This window comes from Ursus americanus, chromosome X (assembly GCF_024610735.1).
Source record: "Ursus americanus isolate L20-20 chromosome X, mUrsAme1.1.p, whole genome shotgun sequence".
NCBI classification, from domain to species: domain Eukaryota; kingdom Metazoa; phylum Chordata; class Mammalia; order Carnivora; family Ursidae; genus Ursus; species Ursus americanus.
Window position 1 is genome coordinate 85,598,886 of NC_142164.1, and position 22,335 is coordinate 85,621,220.

Genomic DNA, 22,335 nt, shown 5'->3' on the forward strand with positions numbered 1-22,335 from the left:
CCTGTAAGGGGGCACCTTGGTGGTTTAGTCGGTTGGGCATCTGCCTTTGGCTAGGGTCATGACCCCAGGGTCCTGGGATGAAACCCTGTGTTGGGAATCCCTACTCAGCAGGGAGTCTGCTTCTCCTTCTCCCTCTGCCCCTCCCCCTGTTCATGCTCTCTCTCTCTCAAATAAATTTTAAAAATCGTTAAAAAAAAGTTTGCCAGTAAGTAATAATGTTTATGTGCCAATTATATCTATATCTGTAACTTTTTTCTATATGTCTATATACACACAGTACCAATTCTGTCTCATTTATATATAAAATGTTCAGGGGTAAGTTGCTAAGATCAGTCTCTCTGTGTATATCCCATCATCCTTGTCTGTTTGGGTCTTCTGAGCCCCAGGTGCCAAGGCTGAATTAGACAAGAAAGGGACGTACCAGGGGAAACATGAAGGATAAACGGGGAAGGAGCAGGAGCAGGTGGGGAACCTGAGATTCAGGTCTGACCCCTGAGAAAGGAGAGGGAAGGAAGAAGGTTGGGGCGTGAAAGGCCTCAGGACACAGTGCAGCTCTGAGAAGGTGTCAGCCAGGCCGATGGGGAGCCCGAGAGCAAGGGCTGCCCATAGAAGTGCCATGTCAGGCAGCAGTGGCCCAGCTTTGGTGCCCCTGTTGCACTGTCATCGGGAGGAAAACGGCCTGGGCAGAGTATGGCCGGAAAGTACGGCCGGTGACGGCTGTCAGCTCTTCTCTGCGGTCTCTCTGGATGGAAGGCCCACGCAACGCCCTCCAGGGCCGCCACTCCGTTTCTCCATTTGCAGGGTTAGGACATTGGCTTATCATAAAACTGTGACCTGGTAGGCCTTCAAAAGCACTGAATTCAGGCGAAGAGGCTCAATAATTGGGCAGTTATATTTCTGGAGACCAGTAGGCTCGGCTGGGAAACATGGCTCCACACTTCCTGGCTGAGAGGCCTTCCACATGTATTTTCCCTGAGCTCCACTGTCTCCTCTTTACCCAGTGACTGAGAGAATTACTACACAGAGGAGATGCTGTCATACATGTGAAGTGCTTCGGTTTGTGTGGCCCATAGCAAGCCCAGTCAGGGTACAATTTACGATAGCTATTGTGAATTGGGACTCGGTTTTCAAACACAGAGCGAACCTATATGTTAACATACGTGTGTGTGTGTATATATGTATACATACACACATATGTATTATATGTACATATATACATATATGTGTGTATCATATATACATATATGTATCCTATATACATATTGTATATGTGTATATTATATATGTGTATATATTAACATACAACTTGAGTGTGTGTGTATGTATATGTGTGTGTGTGTGTGTGTATATATATATATATTTGTAAGATATAAAGGGCTTTTCTCCTTTCAGAAAAGTAAAAGCAGGGTAGGACATTATCTGGTATCAGCATCCCAATAAAAACTGTGTTTTTTTAAAACTACCCTTAATAAGGACTTTCAAAGTAGAGAAAGATTAATATACTCTTTTTTTTTTTTTTTTTTTTTTTTTAGCAAGGGAGTTACATAGGGAGAGGGAGAGAGAGAATCTTAACCAGGCTCCATGCCCTGCACTGGGCACGGAGCCCGACACAGGCTCCATCTCACCACCCTGACATCATGACCTGAGCCAAAATCAAGAGTCGGCCACCTAACTGACTGAGCCACCCAGGTGCCCCAAGATTAAAATACTCTTTAATATCTTTGCAAGAGAGCTCATAGATCCAATCATGGAAATAGATGAAAGGCGATACGGAAAGGTGGGGCAGATGGCGGGTGGGCTGCAAGAGGTCCCAAACCCCCTGGTGGAAAGGAGAGACCTTTATATGAAATTAACATCAATGTTTTTAATCTTCATACTTAGTCTTCTCATTTTTTTTTTTTTTTTAGCGCTTAGCTATAATTATTTACAAGCTTAGGCTTTACTGGATTGAGTAAGAAGTATTTTTACAGAGTCAAAAACCTAATTGCAGGGTAGGAGATGGCGAATGGGGGCTGCCAGAGAGCGAACGTCAGGGGATTACAGTGCGTGTGGCCCTCTGACGCCCAGCCACGCTCTGCTCAGTGCATCGTCTGATGGCCAGTAGTCCCAGGGAGCCCACTCTTAAGATCTACTTATCCAATTGTGAATCCCCATTCTCTCCATTAGCGTCTCCCAGCATATTGGGCCAATGTCCAAGGGTTCAGGGGAGAAGGTTGAGGGATTGTTTTCTGATTCCTGTGGCCTGCTGTCCCATAAGCTCATTTCTCGCAGATCTAGGCCTGTGCTGATGTCCCTCATTGTCCTAAAACTGCAACCGTAGAGATTTAATTCTAGTCGCGTCTTCTCTGCGTCGGTCTCTATGGAAAGTCATGCCCAGTTACCTTTAGGTTTAGAGCATGAAGTCTCTTTGCGGGCTGTCAGAAAGATTGGGCTCCCTACGTCTCAGGCATGTTTTAATATCCTTCCTTTCCTTCCCCCTCTCCAGTTTCCCATGAGCAGCATTGAACTTATCCTAGAAAAGCTGAAAGAAGAAGAATCAAAATCCAGAGAGATCAGGCTGGTATTTATAGCGGCTGACTGTAAGCACAGGAAGATGGTGGATTATAATACATTCAGGTAAGCCAGATGCTGCCAGCAAGAATCTGTTTTCCCTTCAAGATTGTACAAAGAGCAAAAAACAATTTCTTCCCTGGTGCTGCCTAACTAATTTACTACGTGCTTTTTATTAGGACTTGACATTTCTTTGTGTTCGTACTACTTTGTGATCAAGTTTGGCCCGCTTCTAGTCAAGTTTATACATTTGCATATAAAAGAAGCTTATAGGCAAGAACAGAGAGACAAAAGCACAGAAAGTTCTGTTGTCTTGTGAATCATGGTATTGAAGGCTCCGGGGGAATGCCGGGAAGAGTGCATCCGGGTGAGAATGGCAGAAAAAAATGCAGCTAAGGTCACCCCTCTGAAATCTGGGGAACAAAGGAGGGACAGCTCCCTAGGAATGTGATCCAGTTGGAAAAGACAGTGGAAACTTCCCTGATGATCAGAGAAGAGGTGATAGGTATGCGTCCATAGGTGTGCTCGCACACATCTGTGTGTTTTGAAAAACAAAAAGAAATTGAGGGGAAAATAGATGACAGTAGTTAGAACTATCATAAAAAATCACGAGCAATAAAGGTTTTCTCTAAGGTAGAGCTGAATTCTGGGACTGTCCAGTGGCTGACCTGGGCAAATTGCCAAACAGTGGAAACACAGAGAAATTCAAATTCAGGATCTAGTACAATGGTGAGACTTCTTAGGCTGAAAACAAAGTGAATGGCGTGTTCAGGAGAATGTAAATTAAATCATGGATGGGAGTACAAAGGGGACTTTCTCTTCAGGCTGAGAATTCTGGCTCCTGAAAACAGAAGTGGCCAAAAGCTGTATAGGAAACTTGCTGCAGTCAAGATGTGGGCTGACCAGTGAGGAAGTGAGTTCAGGAGAGGGTGGCCGGGGGCGGGGGTGCAGGGGAGGGATGGGAAGGATGTGGGGGGGGGGGGATCTTTCCAACTTTGTGTCTGGAGTTGCCTATTCCATCCATACCTGGTGACTGAGGCCACCATCAGGCCCAAAGTGTCCCCAAAACTCATTTGTTGTCTTAACAAAGCTCTTTTGTATCTCCAGAATGTTCTTTTGAGAGAAGCAGTCAGGACATATTTTTATTGTTTAGAATTGCCAACCTTCTGGGATCAATAAGAATTTATAGCTCTTTGTTATTGTTCATAGTCGTACACATGTTCTTGGCCTTTTGAAAAATAAAGGGAGATGGAGGAAAGAGCAAAGACACTTGCCCAGGCCAGGGACTAAGGGAAACCCGCAGGGGAGGAAACAAATTTCCATCAGAAATGAGGGAGTGGTTTCGATTTTGTTATTTTGTGTCCTTTTACAAAAGCATCCACTCTCCCAACACTCTAGCAAAGTCTGTTGGAAACACTTTAGTGAGTTTGTGGGACTTTCTGGGAGGCACTTAGGCCCGGGGCAGGAGATCCAAGGAGGAAAAGTTGCTCAGCAGAGGGAGGCCTGACCCCAACCGTGGGTGGAAGAAAGGGCCGCCAGGCTGTGTGATGGAGGACAGCCTCAAGGCATTGCGTGCTCGGAAAGACCCAACTCCTGCCCCCCCCACCCCCCCATCTTGAGGCCCTCTCCTGGCCAGGAATTCCTTAAGATGGAAACCAGATCAGGTCATGCCCGGCCTGCAGAACCCTTCTGTGGCTTGCCATCGTCCTTACAGTAAGATCCAGACATTTCGGGGCAGCCGGCTGAGCCCCGAGTGATGTGACTCTGTTTGTGTTTCCAGTATTAATCATGTCTTGTTCCCCAGCCTTGTCCTCTGGCCTCGCTGGCTGCCACTCAATTTCTCCAACGAACATGTCAAGCTCTTTTCTGCCTCCAAGCCTCTGCACACGCCTTTCCCTCTGCTTAGAATGCCCACACCCCAGGCCTTTACAGGGCAAATTCTAAGGCTCATCCTCAATGGCACTTCCCCCGAGGGGCTTGCTTTCTGCTGCTCCTTCCTAAAGTAGATCACTCCCTATTACCCTTAGCCTTTTGTTGCTCTTTTTCAGAGCACTTCCTGCAATTGCAGGTACCTGATTTAGGTAGTGGTTACTTGGTGTGTGTGCGCCTGTGTGTCTTCTCCCTGTTAGAACAGGAACTTCCTGAGGGCCAGGGACCTCCATGGTCCTGCTCATGGCCCTATGCCCGGCACCTAGCGCTGGGCTCAGTGAATGTCTTAGTTCCCCAATGGAAGGACCAACTGCTAGAATTATTCTCTGGGGGGGGGTTCTAGTTTGAAGGTGGTGGCGTTGTCTCCACATGAGAATGTGGATCAGGAGTCAGGACACCCTGGTCTACATGACACGTTGGGGTCAGGCACTGCGCCTTGTGTCCTTGGCCCACAGCTGTGGGTCCCTGGCTCATGATCTTTACCTTTCTCTCTTGCTCCTTACCCCTTTCCTGGGCCAAGGCAAAGGCGCTACAGCGCCGGTGGCCATCACACCATAACAGATTTACTTCCGGGTGCTCTCCCTAGCTCCCGGTTTCCTTTCCTTTATTTACGTGTGTACGTAGAGGTGTGTATTCTGGCTCTTCTCACCAGAACGTAACCTCTTTGAGAGCAGGGACCCTCCCTTTCTTGTTTACTCCTTTAGCCTGCCCACTTGTTACAGTGCCTGACAGACAGTAGGGTCTTAAATTCATTGAACGGCTACATCTCATCCACCCCTCACTGCTTTGACTATGACCTGACAGCTGATTTCTGCATATTCGTTCCTCAAGCTCAGACCTTTCTTCTGAGCTGTATAGATCTGGAAAGACAAATGCCTCCGGGACATCTCCCTCTTGGATGTCCCTTAAGCATCCCCAAGTCATTTTCTCTAAGTTGACCTCCTTTTCTTCTCCCATAAAGTTGTACCCGGGGACCCTATCTTGGTAAAGGCCACCATACTTGGCCCCAGAACCCAGGGCCAGGACCTGCCTTCTCTCTCCCTTCTCCTCTGTCTTGACCTTCCCTGCCTACCCCCTTGAAACCGCACTTCTTAAACTACCTCTCTCCGTCCCCGGCTTTGCTGTTGGGTTCACCTTTTCATCACCATTCACTTGGACTCTCTTGAGAACTACGCCTCTAAATCTCCTTTTCCATCCTCCCCAGTTTTGCTAGAGAGACCTTCCTAAAATCGGATGATGTCCTTCCTCTCCTCTAAACCCTGCATCCTCATTGTGTCCAGAGCCAGTCCCAGCCTCTCAGTGTTTTCCTGTGAGTTTGGTCGTGGTCTGACCCTTGCCCACCCCCCTCCCCTTATTTCCATCTTACTAGAAGAAGACTTTTGTAGAAGTCCCCATTGATCGAGCCCTTACTCTGGGTGAGACAAAGTGTTAAATGCAGTTTGTCTACTATCCACGGGTAGCCTCTTTTGAGTTGTTTACTCGCCAGACCCCACAACTGGCTCCGGCCAAGTACCATAAATGTTTGTCAAATCATTTCACGAGCGGCCCTGTTTCTCAGGAACGTTCAGTCACCAAGTCTGCAGCAAACAATTGATTGCCTTGCCCTGGGGAAGGACCTCTGTCTCTGACTGGAGGGGAGTCAGGGAGAGCTAGGCCTGACTCTCAGTAGCCAAGCGACTTGGGCAACTCAGTCCGCCTACCTGCACCTCACTCTCGCCCATGTCATGGTCCCTATGGCCCTTCCCAGGCACTGACATTCTGAAGCCCTTCAAATGTCGGTTTCTAAATACGCTTGTAAAATGTTCCCCTTTGCAAATGTGTGCGTTGCAGGAGTAGGCAGGCAGAGACAGGACTGAGGTGTAGGCCTCCAGGCTTCACCTCTGTGGCCCTGAGTCTCTCCCCTACTTACACACCTGGCACTGTCAGCGCGCACCTGGGGACTCAGAGCCTCGACCTGCTACTGGGGCAGCGGTCCAAGCCCCAGGCATTTCCTTTCCCTTCTTTTCAGAGATTTGTGCCTCTCACAGGGAAACCTTGGGAGAGGGAGGTAATCAACCCCGTCTGCAGAAAATGCGACACCTGATAACAGATGAATGGATTCATGCGTGGGCCTTCTTGAGATAATCGCCTCATAAATGACCTGAAGGAATGCGGGGACAGGTGGAAACAGGAGGCAGGCTGGGGAGGAAATGTTTCTCTTCTGCTTCGTGGGGGTCACTAGTTCTGTCTTTCAACGGTCTGTCAGGTTGGCCGATGGGACTCGCAGATTGTGATGCAGGAGGGTACAGAGAGCCTTTCTCAGAGCCTCGGAGAGCTCTTGGGCAGATCTCAGCAGGGAGCCAGACAGAGACTAGGCTTGGCAGGGCCAGTGTTTTGCACAGTTGGGAACATGGCAGGGCAAGGCTTCCCCTGTGGGCCCTGGATTCTGCACCATAGGCTACAGCAGCAGCAAGGGCCCCGTGCCAGGGAAGATGTGGTCAGTCCCTCCCTGGCCACCTCCCCAAGCATTGGAGATGACACCTACCGCAGGTAGCCTGTGCATATTTTGGTTTTCTGCGTGCTCACCTTTTCTCCCCATGTGGGCTGAGCTCCCAGAGGACAAGGCCCATGCCCAGTTCACCCTTGTGTCTTTCCCAGCTACCTCCTGGACCCAGTGTCTCAGGCCTCAAAGCACATAGGAAGTTACTACACGATTCTTCCATAGACCCCCATCATCAATTGCAGGGTCAGGAGATTTCCTGTGAACACCCTTGCAGTAGATGCCTTCTAAGATTTAGAGTCTCGAGAAAGTTTGTTCTCTTGTGAAATTAAAATTCTTCCTGAGCGAGGTAGTACGGTATAAATAAGATCTGATTTTGGACTTGCTGACCTGAACCCAAATCTCAACTCTTAGCGCTTGTCAGCTTGGCCACCGTGAGTAGGTTGCCAGTGTTTTCACCTGTAAAATGGGGATAATAATACCCCCTATATAGAGCAGTTGTGATGAATAAATCTGTTAATGTATAGAAAGTTCTTATTGTAGCACATTGTGGTGCATAGTGGACGCTAGAAAATGAAAGCCCTTTATCCCAAAAATAGTAATAGGAATCTATGTCTTATTTTCGCTATTTCAGTTACGTTATAGATTTATCTATGACGAGGTCATTGAAAACATTGTTTAGAGGCACCTGGGTGGCACAGTCAGTTAAGCGTCTGACTCTTGGTTTCAGCTCAGGTCACGATCTCAGGGTTGTGAGATTGAGCCCCACGTCAGGCTCCGCACTCAGCATGGAGTCTGCTTGAGATTTTCTCTCCCTCTCCCTCTGCCCTTCCCGCTCGTGCTCTCTATTTCTCTCTCCCTCTCAAATAAATAAATAAATCTTTTTTAAAAATTCTTTAATAAATGAGGTTGGAAGAAACTCTTAAAAACCTTGGAGGCCATGAAGGTGGAAAATAAACATCATCATTTGTGGACTGAGGTTGGGAAACATTGTTATAATCCACCCCATTACTGTCCTTTACTTCAAGGAAGAAGAATATAAATTTACTGCTTAGAACATTGTAATGATCTCATCCTGATTTATCTTAGACAATTAACTCTCCCTTTATGTGGTTTTGCTCTATCTTTATTCGAACAGCTCAGTGTGTGGTGTTACGGGTGTTTTTGTTTAAGTCTAACATCTTTTAAGTCTATGAATCTGTATGAACAAAAGCAAAAACTAAGATATATTCCAAAAGCACTCAAACATCTATTCTCATCACAAACCAAATAGACACTCTGACAGTGTTCATAGCTTATCTTTGAGATGGGAGCCTCGGCGTATGTTTTTTGAAAACAGTGTTTTGAACCTTCGTAAAAGCGTTAAATATAAATAACATGATGTCATAGAAAAAACACTGGCCTGGGAATCAAAAAGACCAAGATCTTTGATTTGATTCTGTCACTGCCTGATGGTATTCTTTGTATTGGTGAAGCCTTAGTTTTACAAAGGAGAATCATCTCTGGCTAGCTCAACGGAAAAGGAATTTATTAAAAGGATCCTGGGTGGTTCATAGTATCATTGGGGAGGGCTCGAGAAGTAAGCCTGAAACTAAATTCTAGGAACAGTGCCCAGAACTGGGCCGTAGAACTTGTCTGATGGGAAAATGGCCTCTGTTACCACCGCACCACCCATGACTCAACGCTCCATTTACACTGCTTCCAAGAACTCCATCTTACCACGGCCATCACCACCACCACTTCTGGCGTGCTCGCATCCTGTGCCGCCACTGAAAACTGGATCCCTCTGACACCAAACATGGTCTACACCTCGCTGGTTTCCGTTAACCCCTCCCAAGTCAAAGTCTTCTACAAGCTTCCCTGATCGGCAGAGCCTGGGTCACTGGCATTTTTCTAACTGCAAGGGAAGCTGGGTCCTGCAGGTTGAGCTCTGACTTCCATGCTGAGTGATGGGGAGCATAATGTGGGACTTTCCCCCAAAGTAGGAGGAGGATTTAAAAGGTACCCGTTGCATTTGCCATGATCACAAATCCAAGCCAAGATGAGCCAAACAGAGAACATAAAATATGGACCTTAGGGACTAAACTCCTTGTCTGTAACCAAACCAAGCAAAACATTGGCATAGTCCTAGCACTTTGTAAATACTGTTCTGACCCACCAAACAGCTCAACAAAATACAGAGCCCTTGCCTGTTGTCTGCTACTCTTGCGATCCCTGACACACCTTTCTGAGTTTAAATTGCCTTAAGTGTAGGTATCGGATTAGCTTCAGTGAAGTTTCGAGATTGGAAGCTAGCAGTTGTATTTAGTTTGGCTTTTGTTTAATGTTTTTTAAAGTTAGGAGTTTGAACAAAACTCTATAAACCTAGTGCCTCTTGAAAAATAGAAACTGAGCCTACATTTCCTCATAGCACCAGTCAACTGGGGGAGAGTGGTAACTGTCCTCTTCAGATATAGCCTGTTCTCTGCGTTTCTTCCCAGTCTCTCCAACTCCTTATTGTCTTACACCTTGTCCCATTTATCTTATTGGTGTACCCTAGTAGGTGCTTGACTATATAACCCTTGGGTTAGATCACTATAAGGTCCCTTCCAACCATAAAGTTCCATTATTTTGTTACCCTAGGTATAGTGGAAATAGGCGTTTAGGAATCACTGTATAAATAGCCCAAAGTAGAACTGAAGACTGATTTTTTTTTTTAAGAGAGAGAAAACACAACAGTAGGGTGTGGAGGCAGCAGGGGAAGAGGGAGAGAGAGAATCTTAAGCAGGCTCCACATTCAGCACAGAGCCCAATGTGGGGCTCGATCTCATGACCCTGAGAGCATGACCTGAGTCAAAATGAAGAGTCAGACACTTAACCAACTGAGCCACCCAGGCGCCCCAGAGCACTGAAGACTGGTTTTTAAATTAGAACCCGGATATGATTGTGTACCTAAAAATCGAAAAGACTAAGTTTAAAAATGGTTAGAACTATTAAGAGTATTCAGGAAAGTAACTGAACACAAGAAGATTGCACAAAAAGCAGTAGTTTGACTTTGTACCAGTAATAACCAGTTAGGAAATATTATGCAAGGAGGAATACTATTTGCTATTGCAACAAAAATTATGAAATACTTGGGAATAAATACTGAATAAGAATGAGTAAGACTAAAATGAATACAATTTCAAAGCTTTATCGTATCTCGGAATGGGAAGACATTGTTATAAAAAATTCTAATGTGTGCAAATTAATCTGTCGATTTGAAGTAGTTCCAATTAGAATTACAATGTGGGTTTTTGTTGTTATTGTTAGATTTGGTATTGTTTTGCAGGGTTAGGGGAGAGACATTGGCTCATTGATTACGAAGTCCCTCAGGAAAATTAAAGGATTGAGAAAATGTTGAAAAAATAGAATATTAATGTCTAGATACTAGACTTTATATAATTTGTAGGTATTTGAAAACATAATGTACTATAGTAGAGGAATAAACCCAAATATCAGCAAAATACAGTATGGAGTCCATAAAAGCTCCATTCTTATGGGTTCTATTGTAAGATATGGAGACCTTTTCAAATCAGTGGAGACAGAATGGATTATTAATAAAGGTTTTAGTGACAGTTGATCGGGAAACATTTAATACATTTTTATTTTGTGGTAGGGCACACTTCAAAAACAGTGACGCGGAAGTTGGCTATATTGACCACAGGAACATTTTTCTGTTTCTCTATAGCAAAATATGCAGAAAGCAAACTTAAAAGATGAGGGACAGACTGAGAGAAAATATTTGCAACTAGTATAAGAACCAAGGAATTAACATTAAGGATTTATGAAAATCTCCCATAAAATCAGCACACAAAAACGGGTTAAGGACAGGAATAGACACTTCACAGAAGGAATACAAATAGCCTTTAAACCCACGGAAAGATGACCAGTTATGGTGCAAGCTGAAGCAACAATGAGATATAATCGCCACCTATTATACTGGCATTGTTTTTAAAGAATAATATAACTGACTCCAAGTGAGCATGTAGGATAACTGTTACTCTCATTTTCTCTTGACAGAGGAGTTTAAATTGGCTCAGCACTTTGGACGACAGTTGGCAGTGTCTGGCTAGCATTTAGAACCTTTTACCTGATAATTACACTCTCAGAAGTTTTTTATCCAGAAAAAATTTCACAAGTGCATCGTAATAGAGCTGTGTGTGTGTGTGGGGGGGGTGCACGCGCATGCATGCAATATTTATGGTAGCAAACTTCGTAATAGCAAAGATTCGGAAAAATCAAATGCCCCACGATAGGGTAATAGTTTGATACATTCTCCCCCATTAATTTAAGACAGTACTGTTGGGCCATCAGAAAGAATGAGGTAGACCAAATATGCGTACCTGAAGAAATAGTGTATCAGTGAAGAATGGCTAAGTAATGCCGCAGTAACAACCAATCCCCCCAAATCTCAGGGAATTAAATCAACAAAGGTTTATTTCTTGCTCACCCTATATACCCACTGTGGTTGTTGGGAGAACTGTGTTCAGAGTAGTCACTCAGGGACTGAGGTTAACAAAGCAGCCACCACCTTCCATGTTGCTGATCACTGTGCCAGAGAGAGAACTTTGGAGGGTCCAGCCCAACAGATTCTCAGCTGGGCAGAAATACATATCATTTGTGCTCTCAATGCAGTGACCAGTACCCTACCCATGTATTCAGAAGAAAGAGAGAAACCAGATATTGGTGAACACTAATGGCTACCTTGTGCTGTTTTCTAGAGAAAGCAAAATTCAGAAGTCTGTTTAGTACGATCCTGTTTATGAAAATATTGAAAGGTAGTGTGTACATGTATATTTATATAAATATTTCAAGGATTGTATATCCTTTGAAGGAATCCTAGCAGGCTATACACCAAGCAGTTTAAAATAGAGCATGCGTCATTCTTTGATACATATCTTTTTTTTTAAACAATGAGCAATTTAAAAAAATTAAAAAGAAAACAACAAATAAAACCCCAACAAATAAACCAAAAATCCTGGGCAAAAAGCACTGAACATTTTTTATTTCTTGCTTCAATTTCCAGAAAGAGCTTAATGGCAAATGCTGGCAGAATGTACTGAGCAAAAGTCAGCAGGCTCAGAATCATAGAGTAGGGTATGAGTTCCACTTGATGCTCTCTACTCAGATTATTGATTAGAGTTGAACAATTTTAATGTGCTTACTTAAAATTCTTACATTGCAGGCCAGAACTTTATACTGCAGGCCAGAATATTTATATTCAATTGCAGGCTAACAAAACTCTCAAGTTTTACAATTAAATTTGGGGATGGAGTAGTTTTTGTGATTTTCAAATTCTTACCGAATTAGCAATGAAGTCCTACCCATTTATTTCCCCCCAACATTTTAGGAAAATGTTAAAACATTCAGAAAATTGGAAGGGATTGAAGAGTGAACATTCATATACCCACTATTTAGGTATATCAGTAACATTTTACTATAATTGTTTTATCCACAACTCTCCATTCATACACCCTTCTGTCCGTCCATTAATGCATCTTAATTTTGGTGAACTTCAAAGAAAATCAGGGACATCAGTTAACTTCCCTCTAAATATTTCAGCATGCTTAACATTTATTTAGTTTTTTTCTTTTCATATAAAATTTATGTTCAATAAAATGCACAAACCTTAAGTGTACATTTACTGAGGTTTTTTTAAACTTCTTTAATTAAGCTTTTATTTTAATTGCAGTATAATTTGATATGCAGTGTGATACTAGTTTCAGGTGTACAATAGAGTGGTTCAACACTTCCACACATCACCCAGTGCCCATCACAATAAGTGCCCTCCTTAATCCTCATCCCCTATTTCACCCACCTGCCCACCCACCTGCTGTCCGGTAACCATCAGTTTGTTCTCTGTGGTTAAGAGTCTCTTTTTTTTTCCTTTTGCTCATCTGTTTTGTTTCTTAAATTCCACATATGAGTGAAATCACATAGTATCTGTCTTTCTCTGATTAACTTATTTCACTTAGCATTATACTCTTTAGCTCCATCCATGTCTTTGCAAATGGCAAGATTTTATTCTTTTTTAGGGGTGAGTAGTATTCCATTGTATTTGTATACCACATCTTCTTTAGCAGTGCCTCTATCAGTGGGCACCTGAGCTGATTCCATAACTGGGCTAGTGTAGATAATCCTGCAATAAACATAGAATTGCATATATTCCTTTGAACTAGTGTTTTTGTATTTTGGGGGTGAGTACCCAGTGGTGCAATTACAGGACCCCAGGGTAGTTGTATTTCTTTTTGAGGAACGTCCATTCTGTTTTCCACAGTGCCTGAGTGATGGTTGAGCATCATGGAAGAATTGACTATATAATTGTGGGTTGACTGCTGGGTTTTTTGTTCTGTTCCATTGAGCTGTGTGTCTGTTTTTGTGCCAGTATCATACTGTCTTGATAACTACTGCTTTATAATATAACGTGAAGTCTGGAATTGTGGTACCCCCAGCTTTGTTATTCTTTTTCAAGGTTGCTTTGACTATTCGGGGTCTTTTGTGGTTCCATACAAACTTTAGGATTGTTTCTTCCAGTTCTGTGAAAATGCTGTTGGTATTTTGATAGGGATCGCATTAAATGTGTAGATTGGTTTGCGTAGTTTAGCCACTTGAACAATATTCGTTCTTCCAATCCATGAACATGGAATGTCTTTCCATTTCTTTGTGTCATCTTCAGTTTCTTTCATCAGTGTTTTTTATTTTTTATTTTTCAGAGTACAGGTTTTTCACCTTTTGGTTAAGTTTATTCCTAAGTTACTTTATTATTTTTGGTGCATTTTTGAATGGGATTGTTTTCTTAATTTCTCTTTCTGCTGCTTCACTTTTAGTATATATAAATTCAACAGATTTCTGTACGTTGATTTTGTGCCCTGCAAATGTGTTGAACTTACAGATCGGTTCTAATAGTTTTCTGGTGGAATCTTTAGGGTTTTCTACATATAGTATCATGTCATCTGCAAATAATGAAAGTTTTACTTCTTCCTTACCAATTTGTATACCTTCTTTTTTGTTTGTTGTTGTCTAATTGCTGAGGCTAGGACTTTCCAGTACTGTGTTGAAATAAAGTGGTGAGAGTGCACGTCCTTGTCTTGTTCCTGACCTTAGGGGAAAAGCTCTCAGATTTTCCCCATTGAGTATGATGATGTTCACTGTGGGTTTTTCATTTAAACCCTTTATTATGTTGAGATGTGTTCCCTCTAAATCTACCTTGTGGAGGGTTTTTATCATGAATGGATGTTGTGCTTTGTCAAATGCTTTTTCTACATCTATTAGAATGATCTTATGGTTTTTATCCTTTCTCTTGTTGATGTGATATATCACATTGATTGATTTGTGAATATTGGACCACCCTTGCATCCCGGGAATAAATCCCACTTGATTGTGGTAAATGATTTTTTCAATGTATTGTTGGATTCAGTTTGCTAGTATTTTGTTGAGGATTTTTGCATCTATGTTCATCAGAGATATGTTCATCAGAGATATTGGCCTGTAGTTCTTTATCAAGGTAATGCTGGCCTCATAGAATGAATTTGGAAGTTTTAGAATTTGAAAGTTTTCCTTCCTTTTCTATTTCTTGGAATGGTTTGAGAAGAATAGGTATCAACTCCTCTTTAAGTGTTTGGTACAATTTGTCTGGGAAGCCATCCGGCCCTGGACTTTTGTTTGTTGGGAGTTTTCTGATTACTGATTCAGTTTCCTTGCTAGTAATCACTCTGTTCAAATTTTCTATTTCTTCTCTTCTGTTTCTATTTCTTCCTGTTTGTTTTTTTAAAAAGATTTTATTTATTTGACAGAGAGCGAGAGAGCACAAGGACGGGGAGCGGGAGAGGGAGAAGCAGACTCCCCACTCAACAGGGAGCCCAAAGTAGGGCTCAGTCCCAGGACCCTGGGATCATGAACTGAGCTGAAGGCAGACGCTTAACCAACTGAGCCACCCAGGCACCCCACCCCGTTTCAGTTTTTTAATCCATTCTAGGAATTTATCCATTTTTTCCAGCTTGTCCAACTCGTTACCATATAATTTTTCATAATATTCTCTTACAATTGTTTGTATTTCTGTGGTGTTGGTTGTTTTTTCTCCTCTCTCATTTGTGATTTTGTTTGCTTTCTCTCTCTCTCTTTCTTTGGTAAGTCCGGCTAGAGACTTATCAATTTTATTGATTTTTTTCAAAAAACTAACTCCTGGTTTCATTGATCTGTTCTATTTTTGTTTTAATTGCTGTATCATTATTTCTGCTCTAATCTTTATTATTTCCTTCCTCCTGCTGGTTTTGGGTTTGGTTTACTCTTCTTTTTCTATCTCCTTTACATGTAAGGTTAGGTTTTTTATTTGAGATTTTTTCTTGCTTCTTGAAGTAGGCCTGGATTGCTTTAAATTTCTCTCTTAGAACCACTTTTGCTGCATCCTGAAGATTTTGGGCCATTACATTTTAATTCTCATTTGTTTCCATGTGATTTTTTATTTCTTCTTTGATTTCTTGGTTGACCCATTCATTGTTTACTAACATGTTATTTAACCGCCATGTATCTGTGGTCTTTCCAGATTTTTTCTTGTAGTTGATTTCTAGGTTCATAGCATTGTGATCAGAAAAGGTACATGGTACGAATTTGATCTTTTCTAATTTGTTGAGACTTGTTTTGTGGCCCAACATGTGATCTGTTCTGGAGAATATTCCATGGACACTTGAAAAGAATGTGTATTCTGCTGTTTTAGGATGGAATGTTCTCAATATATCTGTGAAATCCATCTGGCCCAGGGTGTCATTGAAAGCCACTGTTTTCTTGTTGATTTTCTGTTTGGATGATTTGTCCATCGATGTAAGTGGGGTATTAAAGTCCCCTGCTGTTTTATTACTATTGATCTGTTCCTCTATGTTTTTTAAAACTGTTTTATGTATTTGAGTGCTCCCAAGATGGGTGTATAAATATTTACATTTGTCATATCTTCTTGTTGGGATTGTCCCCTTTATTATTATATAGTATCTTTCTTTTTCTCTTGTTACAGTCTTTGTTTTAAAGTCTGTTTTGTCCAGGGGGCCTGGGTGTCTCAGTCGGTGAAGTGTCTGCCTTCAGTTCAGGGACTCGATGCTGGGATCAATTCCCGCATCGGGCTCCCTGCTCAGTGGGGAGTCTGCTTCTCCCTTTGCCTCTGCCCCTTCCCCTGCCCAGGCACGTGTGCGTGCGCGCGCTCTCTCTCTCTCAAGTAAATAAATAAAACCTTAAAAAAATGAAGTCTATTTTGTCCAATAAAAGTATTTCTACCCTGGCATTCTTTCGATGTCCATTTGCATGATAAATGCTTCTCCATCCCCTTACTTTCAACCTGCAGGTGTCTTTAGGTCTGAAATGAGTGTCTTGTCAGCAGCATATAGATGGGTCTTGTTTTTTTTTATCCATTCTGACAGCCTGTGTCCTTTGATTGGAGCATTTAGTCCATGTACATCAAAGTAGTTATTGATAGACCTGTATTTGCTATCACTTTTTTACTTGTTTTATGGTTGTTTTTGTAGTTTTTCTCGGATCCTTACTTGTCTTTCTCTCTTTCGTGGTTTGTTGGCTTTCTTTAGTGATGTACATGGATTCCTTTCTCTTTACTCTTTGCATATCTATTACTGGTTTTTGATTTTATCACTTGGTTTGTATATAACATCTTCTGCATAAAACAGTCCATATTAAGTTGATGGTCACTTAAGTTTGAACCCATTCTTTCCTCATCTCGTTCCCACCACAGTTATATGGGGTCATGTTTTACATCCTTTTATTTTGTGAATCCCTTGACTGATTGTTACAGATATGCTTATTTTTACCGCTTTTGTGTTTCCTGCTTTTCACACTCTCATATTTGGTCTTTCCTTTCTGCTCGAAGAGTCTCCCTTAATGTTTCTGGTAGGGCTGGTTTAGTGACCATGAACTCCTTTAGTTTTTGTTTATGTGAGAAACTCTTTGTCTCTCCTTCTATTCTGAATGATAGCCTTGCTGGGTAGAATATTTCTGGCTGCAGATTTTTCCCTTTCAGCACTTCATTATTGTTATTTTTCGATATAAACTCCGCCCCCAGTGCGGCACTCAAACTCATGACCCTGAGATCAAGAGTCACGTGCTCTATCGACCGAACTAGCCAGCTGCCCCACTTTCAGCACTTTGAATATATCATGCCACTTTCTTTTGGCATGCTAAGTTTCTGCTAAAAAAATCTGCTGCTAGCCTTATGGGGTTCGCTCATATGTAACTGTCTTCTTTTCTCTTAGCGCTTTAAAATTTTTTTCTTTATCCATACTTTTTGCCATTTAATTACTCTTGTCTTGGTGTGGACCTCCTTAGATTGATTTTGTTGGGGAATCTCTGTGCCTCCTGGATCTGGGTATCTGTTTCCTTCCTCCAGATTAGGGAAGTTTTCAGTTGTTATTTCTTCAAATAAATTTTCTGCCCCCTTTCTCTCTCTTCTTCTTCTGGGATCCCTATAATCACTTGCTGAGTTTTGATAAATGCGTAGAATATTAACATCACCCCAGAAAGTTCCCTCGTGCTCCATCCCAGTCAGTCCCTTCCCACATCCTCCATTCAAAAAGCAAGCACTGTTCTGATTTAGTTTTTCCACAGTAGTTTTTTTCCTGTTCTAGAATTGCATATAAATGGAATTACACTGTATGTATTCTTTGGTGACTTCTCTCATTCGGTATGATTTTGGGCTTCATCCATATGATTGGGTGTATCAGTATTCATTCCTTTATATTAGCAAGTAGTAGTCCATTGTATGAATACACCACCACCTGTTTATTCTTTCTTTTGCTGATGGATACCTTACCTGGGTTATATCTAGTTTTTGGCTAATATAAATAAACTTGTTCTGAACTTTTTTTTTTTTTTAAGATTTTATTTATTTATTCGACAGAGATAGAGACAGCCAGTGAGAGAGGGAACACAAGCAGGGGGAGTGGGAGAGGAAGAAGCAGGCTCATAGCAGAGGAGCCTGATGTGGGGCTCGATCCCAGAACGCCGGGATCACGCCCTGAGCCGAAGGCAGACGCTTAACCGCTGTGCCACCCAGGCACCCCTGTTCTGAACTTTCTTACACAAGTATTTTTGCTAACATACATAGTTTTATTTCTCTTGGTTACACACCTAGGAATGGGATTGCTGGGTCCTAGGTCTATGTTCAGTTTTTTAAGAAACTGCCACACCTTTTACCAAAGTAGTTGTGCCAGTTTACATTTCCTCCTAATAATGTACGAGGAGTCTGTTGCTTCACAGCCTTGCCAACATTTGGTACTGTGAGGTTTTTAATTTAAGCCATCTGGTAGATACGTAGTAGTGTCTGGAAAGTGGTGTCTCTTTCCTCTGGAAAATACATATTTTGTATTGAGCACTTTTTTCAGGTGCTTTTTGGCTAATATGTGTGCCTTTTTTGGTGAAGTGTCTTTTCTAATTTTTTTGCCCCTTTTTATTGGCTGTTTGGTGGTGCATTATTGAGTTGTAAGAGTTTCTTGTATTTCCTGGCTACTGGTCACTTGTCAGATACATGTTTTGCAAGTACTTCTCTCCCAGTTTCTGGCTTGCCTATTCACTTTCCCACCGGTGTCCTTTGATGAGTACTATTTACTTTTTCATTTGTGATGAAGTCCGAATTGCCAATGTAGTCTTTTATGGCTTTCTGTAATATGATTAAGTTATCTTTGGCTACCCCAGAGTCACCAAGATATTGTCCTTGTTTTCCTTTAATCACTTTATTATTTTAGCTTTCATTTTTAACTTTATGATTTATCTCTAAATTCTCCGTATGGTATGAGGCAAACATGGAGGTTTACTTAAATTTTTTAAATGCTTGTTTGAAATTCTTATACTATGGGCCAGAATAGCTTATGTTAAAGTAGATAATAACTTTAGAGCTTTAAAATATAGTTTTAAAATGAAAGAGTTTTTATAATTTTAAAATTCTTATTAAATTAATGACAGTGTTTTACCCATTCATTTTTTTTCTTATTCTGGGGCATAGTTTTGACCATTAAAATTGCAGATCCTCTTTTGCAAAAGAAGCTGAAATGCTGATTTTTATTTTTAAAATATTTATTTGAGAGAGAGAGCGAGCGTGAGCACAAGTGGGGGAGGAGCAGAGGCAGAGGGAGAAACAGATCCCCCTGCTAAGCAGGGAGCCCCGAAGTGGGGCTTGATCCTGGGACTCCAGGATCATGACCTGAGCCGAAGGCAGACTCCTAATGGACTGAGCCACCCGGGTGCCCCTGAAATGCTGATTTAAAACGTTTTTTTAATATCTTATAGTTTTCAACAATTTCCTTACATAATACATTTCCGCTTTTTAAAAAAATTTTTTAAAAAGATTTTATTTATTCATTAAAGAGAGAGAGAGAGCACAAGCAAGGGGAGAGGGAGAGGGAGAAGCAGACTCCTTCCTGAGCTGGGAGCTTGACACAGGGCTCGATCCCAGGACCCGGAGATCATGACCTGAGCTGAAGGCAGACACTTAACCATCTGAGTCACCCAGGTGCCCCACATTCCCACTTCTTGAGAATTGAAGTATTTCAATAAATTACTATCCCAGTTAACTAATGAATGCTAGATACCAATGATCGTGTTAACCGATGGAATCTGTATACTATGCACATACGACAGATTGTCTTTTCCAAAGATGGCTGCAACGGTATGTCGCATCCAACATATTTAACTGCAGTGTGAACTTGACACCCCTTCCACTGAGAAGAGGGGTCATTTCCCCTTTATCTTGAGTGGGCTTGTGATTCACTTGTAACCAGTAGAATGTGACAGAATTGATGCTGTGTGACTTCTGAGGCCAGGTCAAAAAAGATGACAGTGCATCTTCTGCATTGTCTGCTGTGATCCTTGCTTTCGGAGCCCTGACCCCCTATGTAAGAAGTTCTACCACCTTGAGGTTGCCATGCGATGAAGCCCCAGGTACATGGAGAAACCATGTATAGGTGGTAATTTAATTGACAACCCAAACCGAGATCTCAGGTCATGGCTCTTGCCGTGGATTGGACTTGCCATGGATTGGACCTTCTCATAAGTCAAGCCACCAGGGACAGAGTCTTCCAGGTCGAAATCCCATACATTCTTCATGCCCTGTCTGAATTCCTGAGCCCCTCCCCCCCAATTCATGAACAAAACACAATGGTCATCTTAAGCTGTTAATTTTTAGGGTAATTTGTTAAACAGCAATATTAACAGGAACACCAGGCACCAACAAATTCCAGAGAATTAGAATACTAAAAATACATATTCCTCAAACTAAGTATTCAATTTTTAGTTATTTGAGAGACAAGTTGATAGCCTATAGTGCCTCAGAGTCATGGCTTTCCAGTTCTTTAATTGCAGAGATTGAGAAATCTTGTGCCACGTCTTGGAAGTTGCTCTTGCGAAAAGAGCCTCACATCTAAGTAGAATGCAAAATACGCCCCCCCCCCAAGATTCTGTGTACTTGTATCCCCTACCTGGAAGAGTAGTGAACTTTCTTCCTTTAACCTGAACCGAGCCAGGTGAGGTGGGGACTTCTTGTGAATTTAGATGTGTTTTCGATCTGAAGAAGAAACTGTGGCCTCATTTTTTCCCCAAGACCACGTTTAATTTTGTAAAATTCTAATTTATTTTAAAATGTACTTACAATAAGATTTATACATTTTGGCGTACAGTTCTTTCGATTGTGACAAATCCCTAGAGTTGTGTGACCACCACCACAATAAAGGTACAGAACAGTTCCATCTCCTCTGATCCCCACCAAAAAAAGAAACCACAAACCAAAACCGAAAACCAAGAAGGAAAGAAATATGCTTTCTCCTGAGTAAATACCGAGGAATGGAATAGGATCATATGCTAGGCATATTTAACTTTGTGTGAAACTATTAAACTGGGTTTGTTGTTGGTTTTTTTTTTTTTTAGAGATTTTCTGCATCTTTTGTTAGATTTTCCCCTAGATATTTGACATTTGTGGTCCTATTATAAATGGTATCTTTTTTTAGTGGTTGCCCCGGAGTTTGCAATATACATTTACAATTAATCCACATCCACTTCTAAATAACTCTATACCACTTCACGGGTAGTGCAGGAACCTTATGATAACAGAATATTCCCAGTTCCTCCTTGCCATCCTTCATATCATCACCGTCACTTATTTCACTTAAACAGAAGCACATATATGTTACATATATATACATAATTAAATATATTATTATTGCTATTTTTTTAAACATTATATTTATTTGTCAGAGAGAGAGCACTCACAGAGCAAAGCAGGGGGAGCAGCAGGCAGAGGGAGAAGCAGGCTCCACGCTGAGCAAGGAGCCCGATGTGGAACTCGGTCCCAGGCCCCTGGGATCATGAGCTGAGTCAAAGGCAGACGCTTCACTGACTGAGCCACCCAGATGCCCTCATATTGTTGCTATTAGTATTTTGAACAAACTGTTGTTAGATGACTTAAGAATAAGAAAAATCAAAAATTTTATTTACCTTCCCTTATTCCTTCTCTAATACTCTTTCTTTATGTAGTCCCAGGTTTCTGACCTTTATCAATTTCCTTCTTTCTGATGAATTTTTAACATTTCTTGCAAGGCAGGTCTGCTGGCAACAAATTCCCTCCATGACTGTCTGAGAAAGCCTTTATTTCTGCCTTCACTTCTGAAGAATAGTTTCGCAGGATACAGAATTTTGGGTTGGGGGGATTCTTTCCTCTCAATGTTTGAAATATTTCACATCACTCTCCTCTGAGAAGTAGGCTATAGTTCTTCTCTTTGCTGCCCTGTATGTCAGGTGCCCCCCCCCAGCATCTTCCAAGATTTTTTTCTTTATCTTCGATTTTCTACAGTTTGAATATGATACGCCTAGGTGTAGTTTTTTGGGGTGTGTTTATCCTGCCGAGTGTTCTTTGAGTTTCCCAGATCTCTGGTTTGGGGTCTGACATTAATTTGGGGAATTTCTCAATCATTACTGCTTTACATATTTCTGCTGTTCCTTTCTTTCCTTTCCTTCTAGTATTCCCATTACACGTTTTGTAGTTGTTGCAAAGTTCTTAGATTTTCTGTTTCTTTTTCCTTTCTGTCGTTTTTTTTTTTTTCCTCTTTCTTCTCAGTTTGGGATATTTCTATTGACATATCAAGAGCAGAAAGAGAGATTCTTTCCTCAGCTGTATACTACTGAGGCCATCAAAGTCATTCTTCATTTTTGTTACAGTGTTAGCGCTCCCATTTCTTCTTGATTCTTTCTCAGAATTTCCATCTCCTTGCTTACATTATCCATCAGGTCTTGCATGTTGTCTACTTTCTGCAGTAGATATTTAAAATTTCATTTTAAATTCACAGTCTGATAATTACAACATTCCTGTCACATCTGAG

The 22,335-nt window shown here is 41.7% G+C and overlaps 1 protein-coding gene across 2 annotated transcripts in view; it reads left to right on the forward strand.

Annotated features, from left to right (window-relative positions):
- The window catches only part of EFHC2 (EF-hand domain containing 2), a 186,728-nt gene that overhangs the window by 107,667 nt on the left and 56,726 nt on the right, over positions 1-22,335 (forward strand). For both annotated transcript variants that reach the window (XM_087859368.1, XM_087859369.1), the window contains one exon: positions 2,486-2,616. In XM_087859368.1, the coding sequence (XP_087715494.1) occupies positions 2,486-2,616 (131 nt within the window). The remainder of the gene's footprint in view (positions 1-2,485; positions 2,617-22,335) is intronic.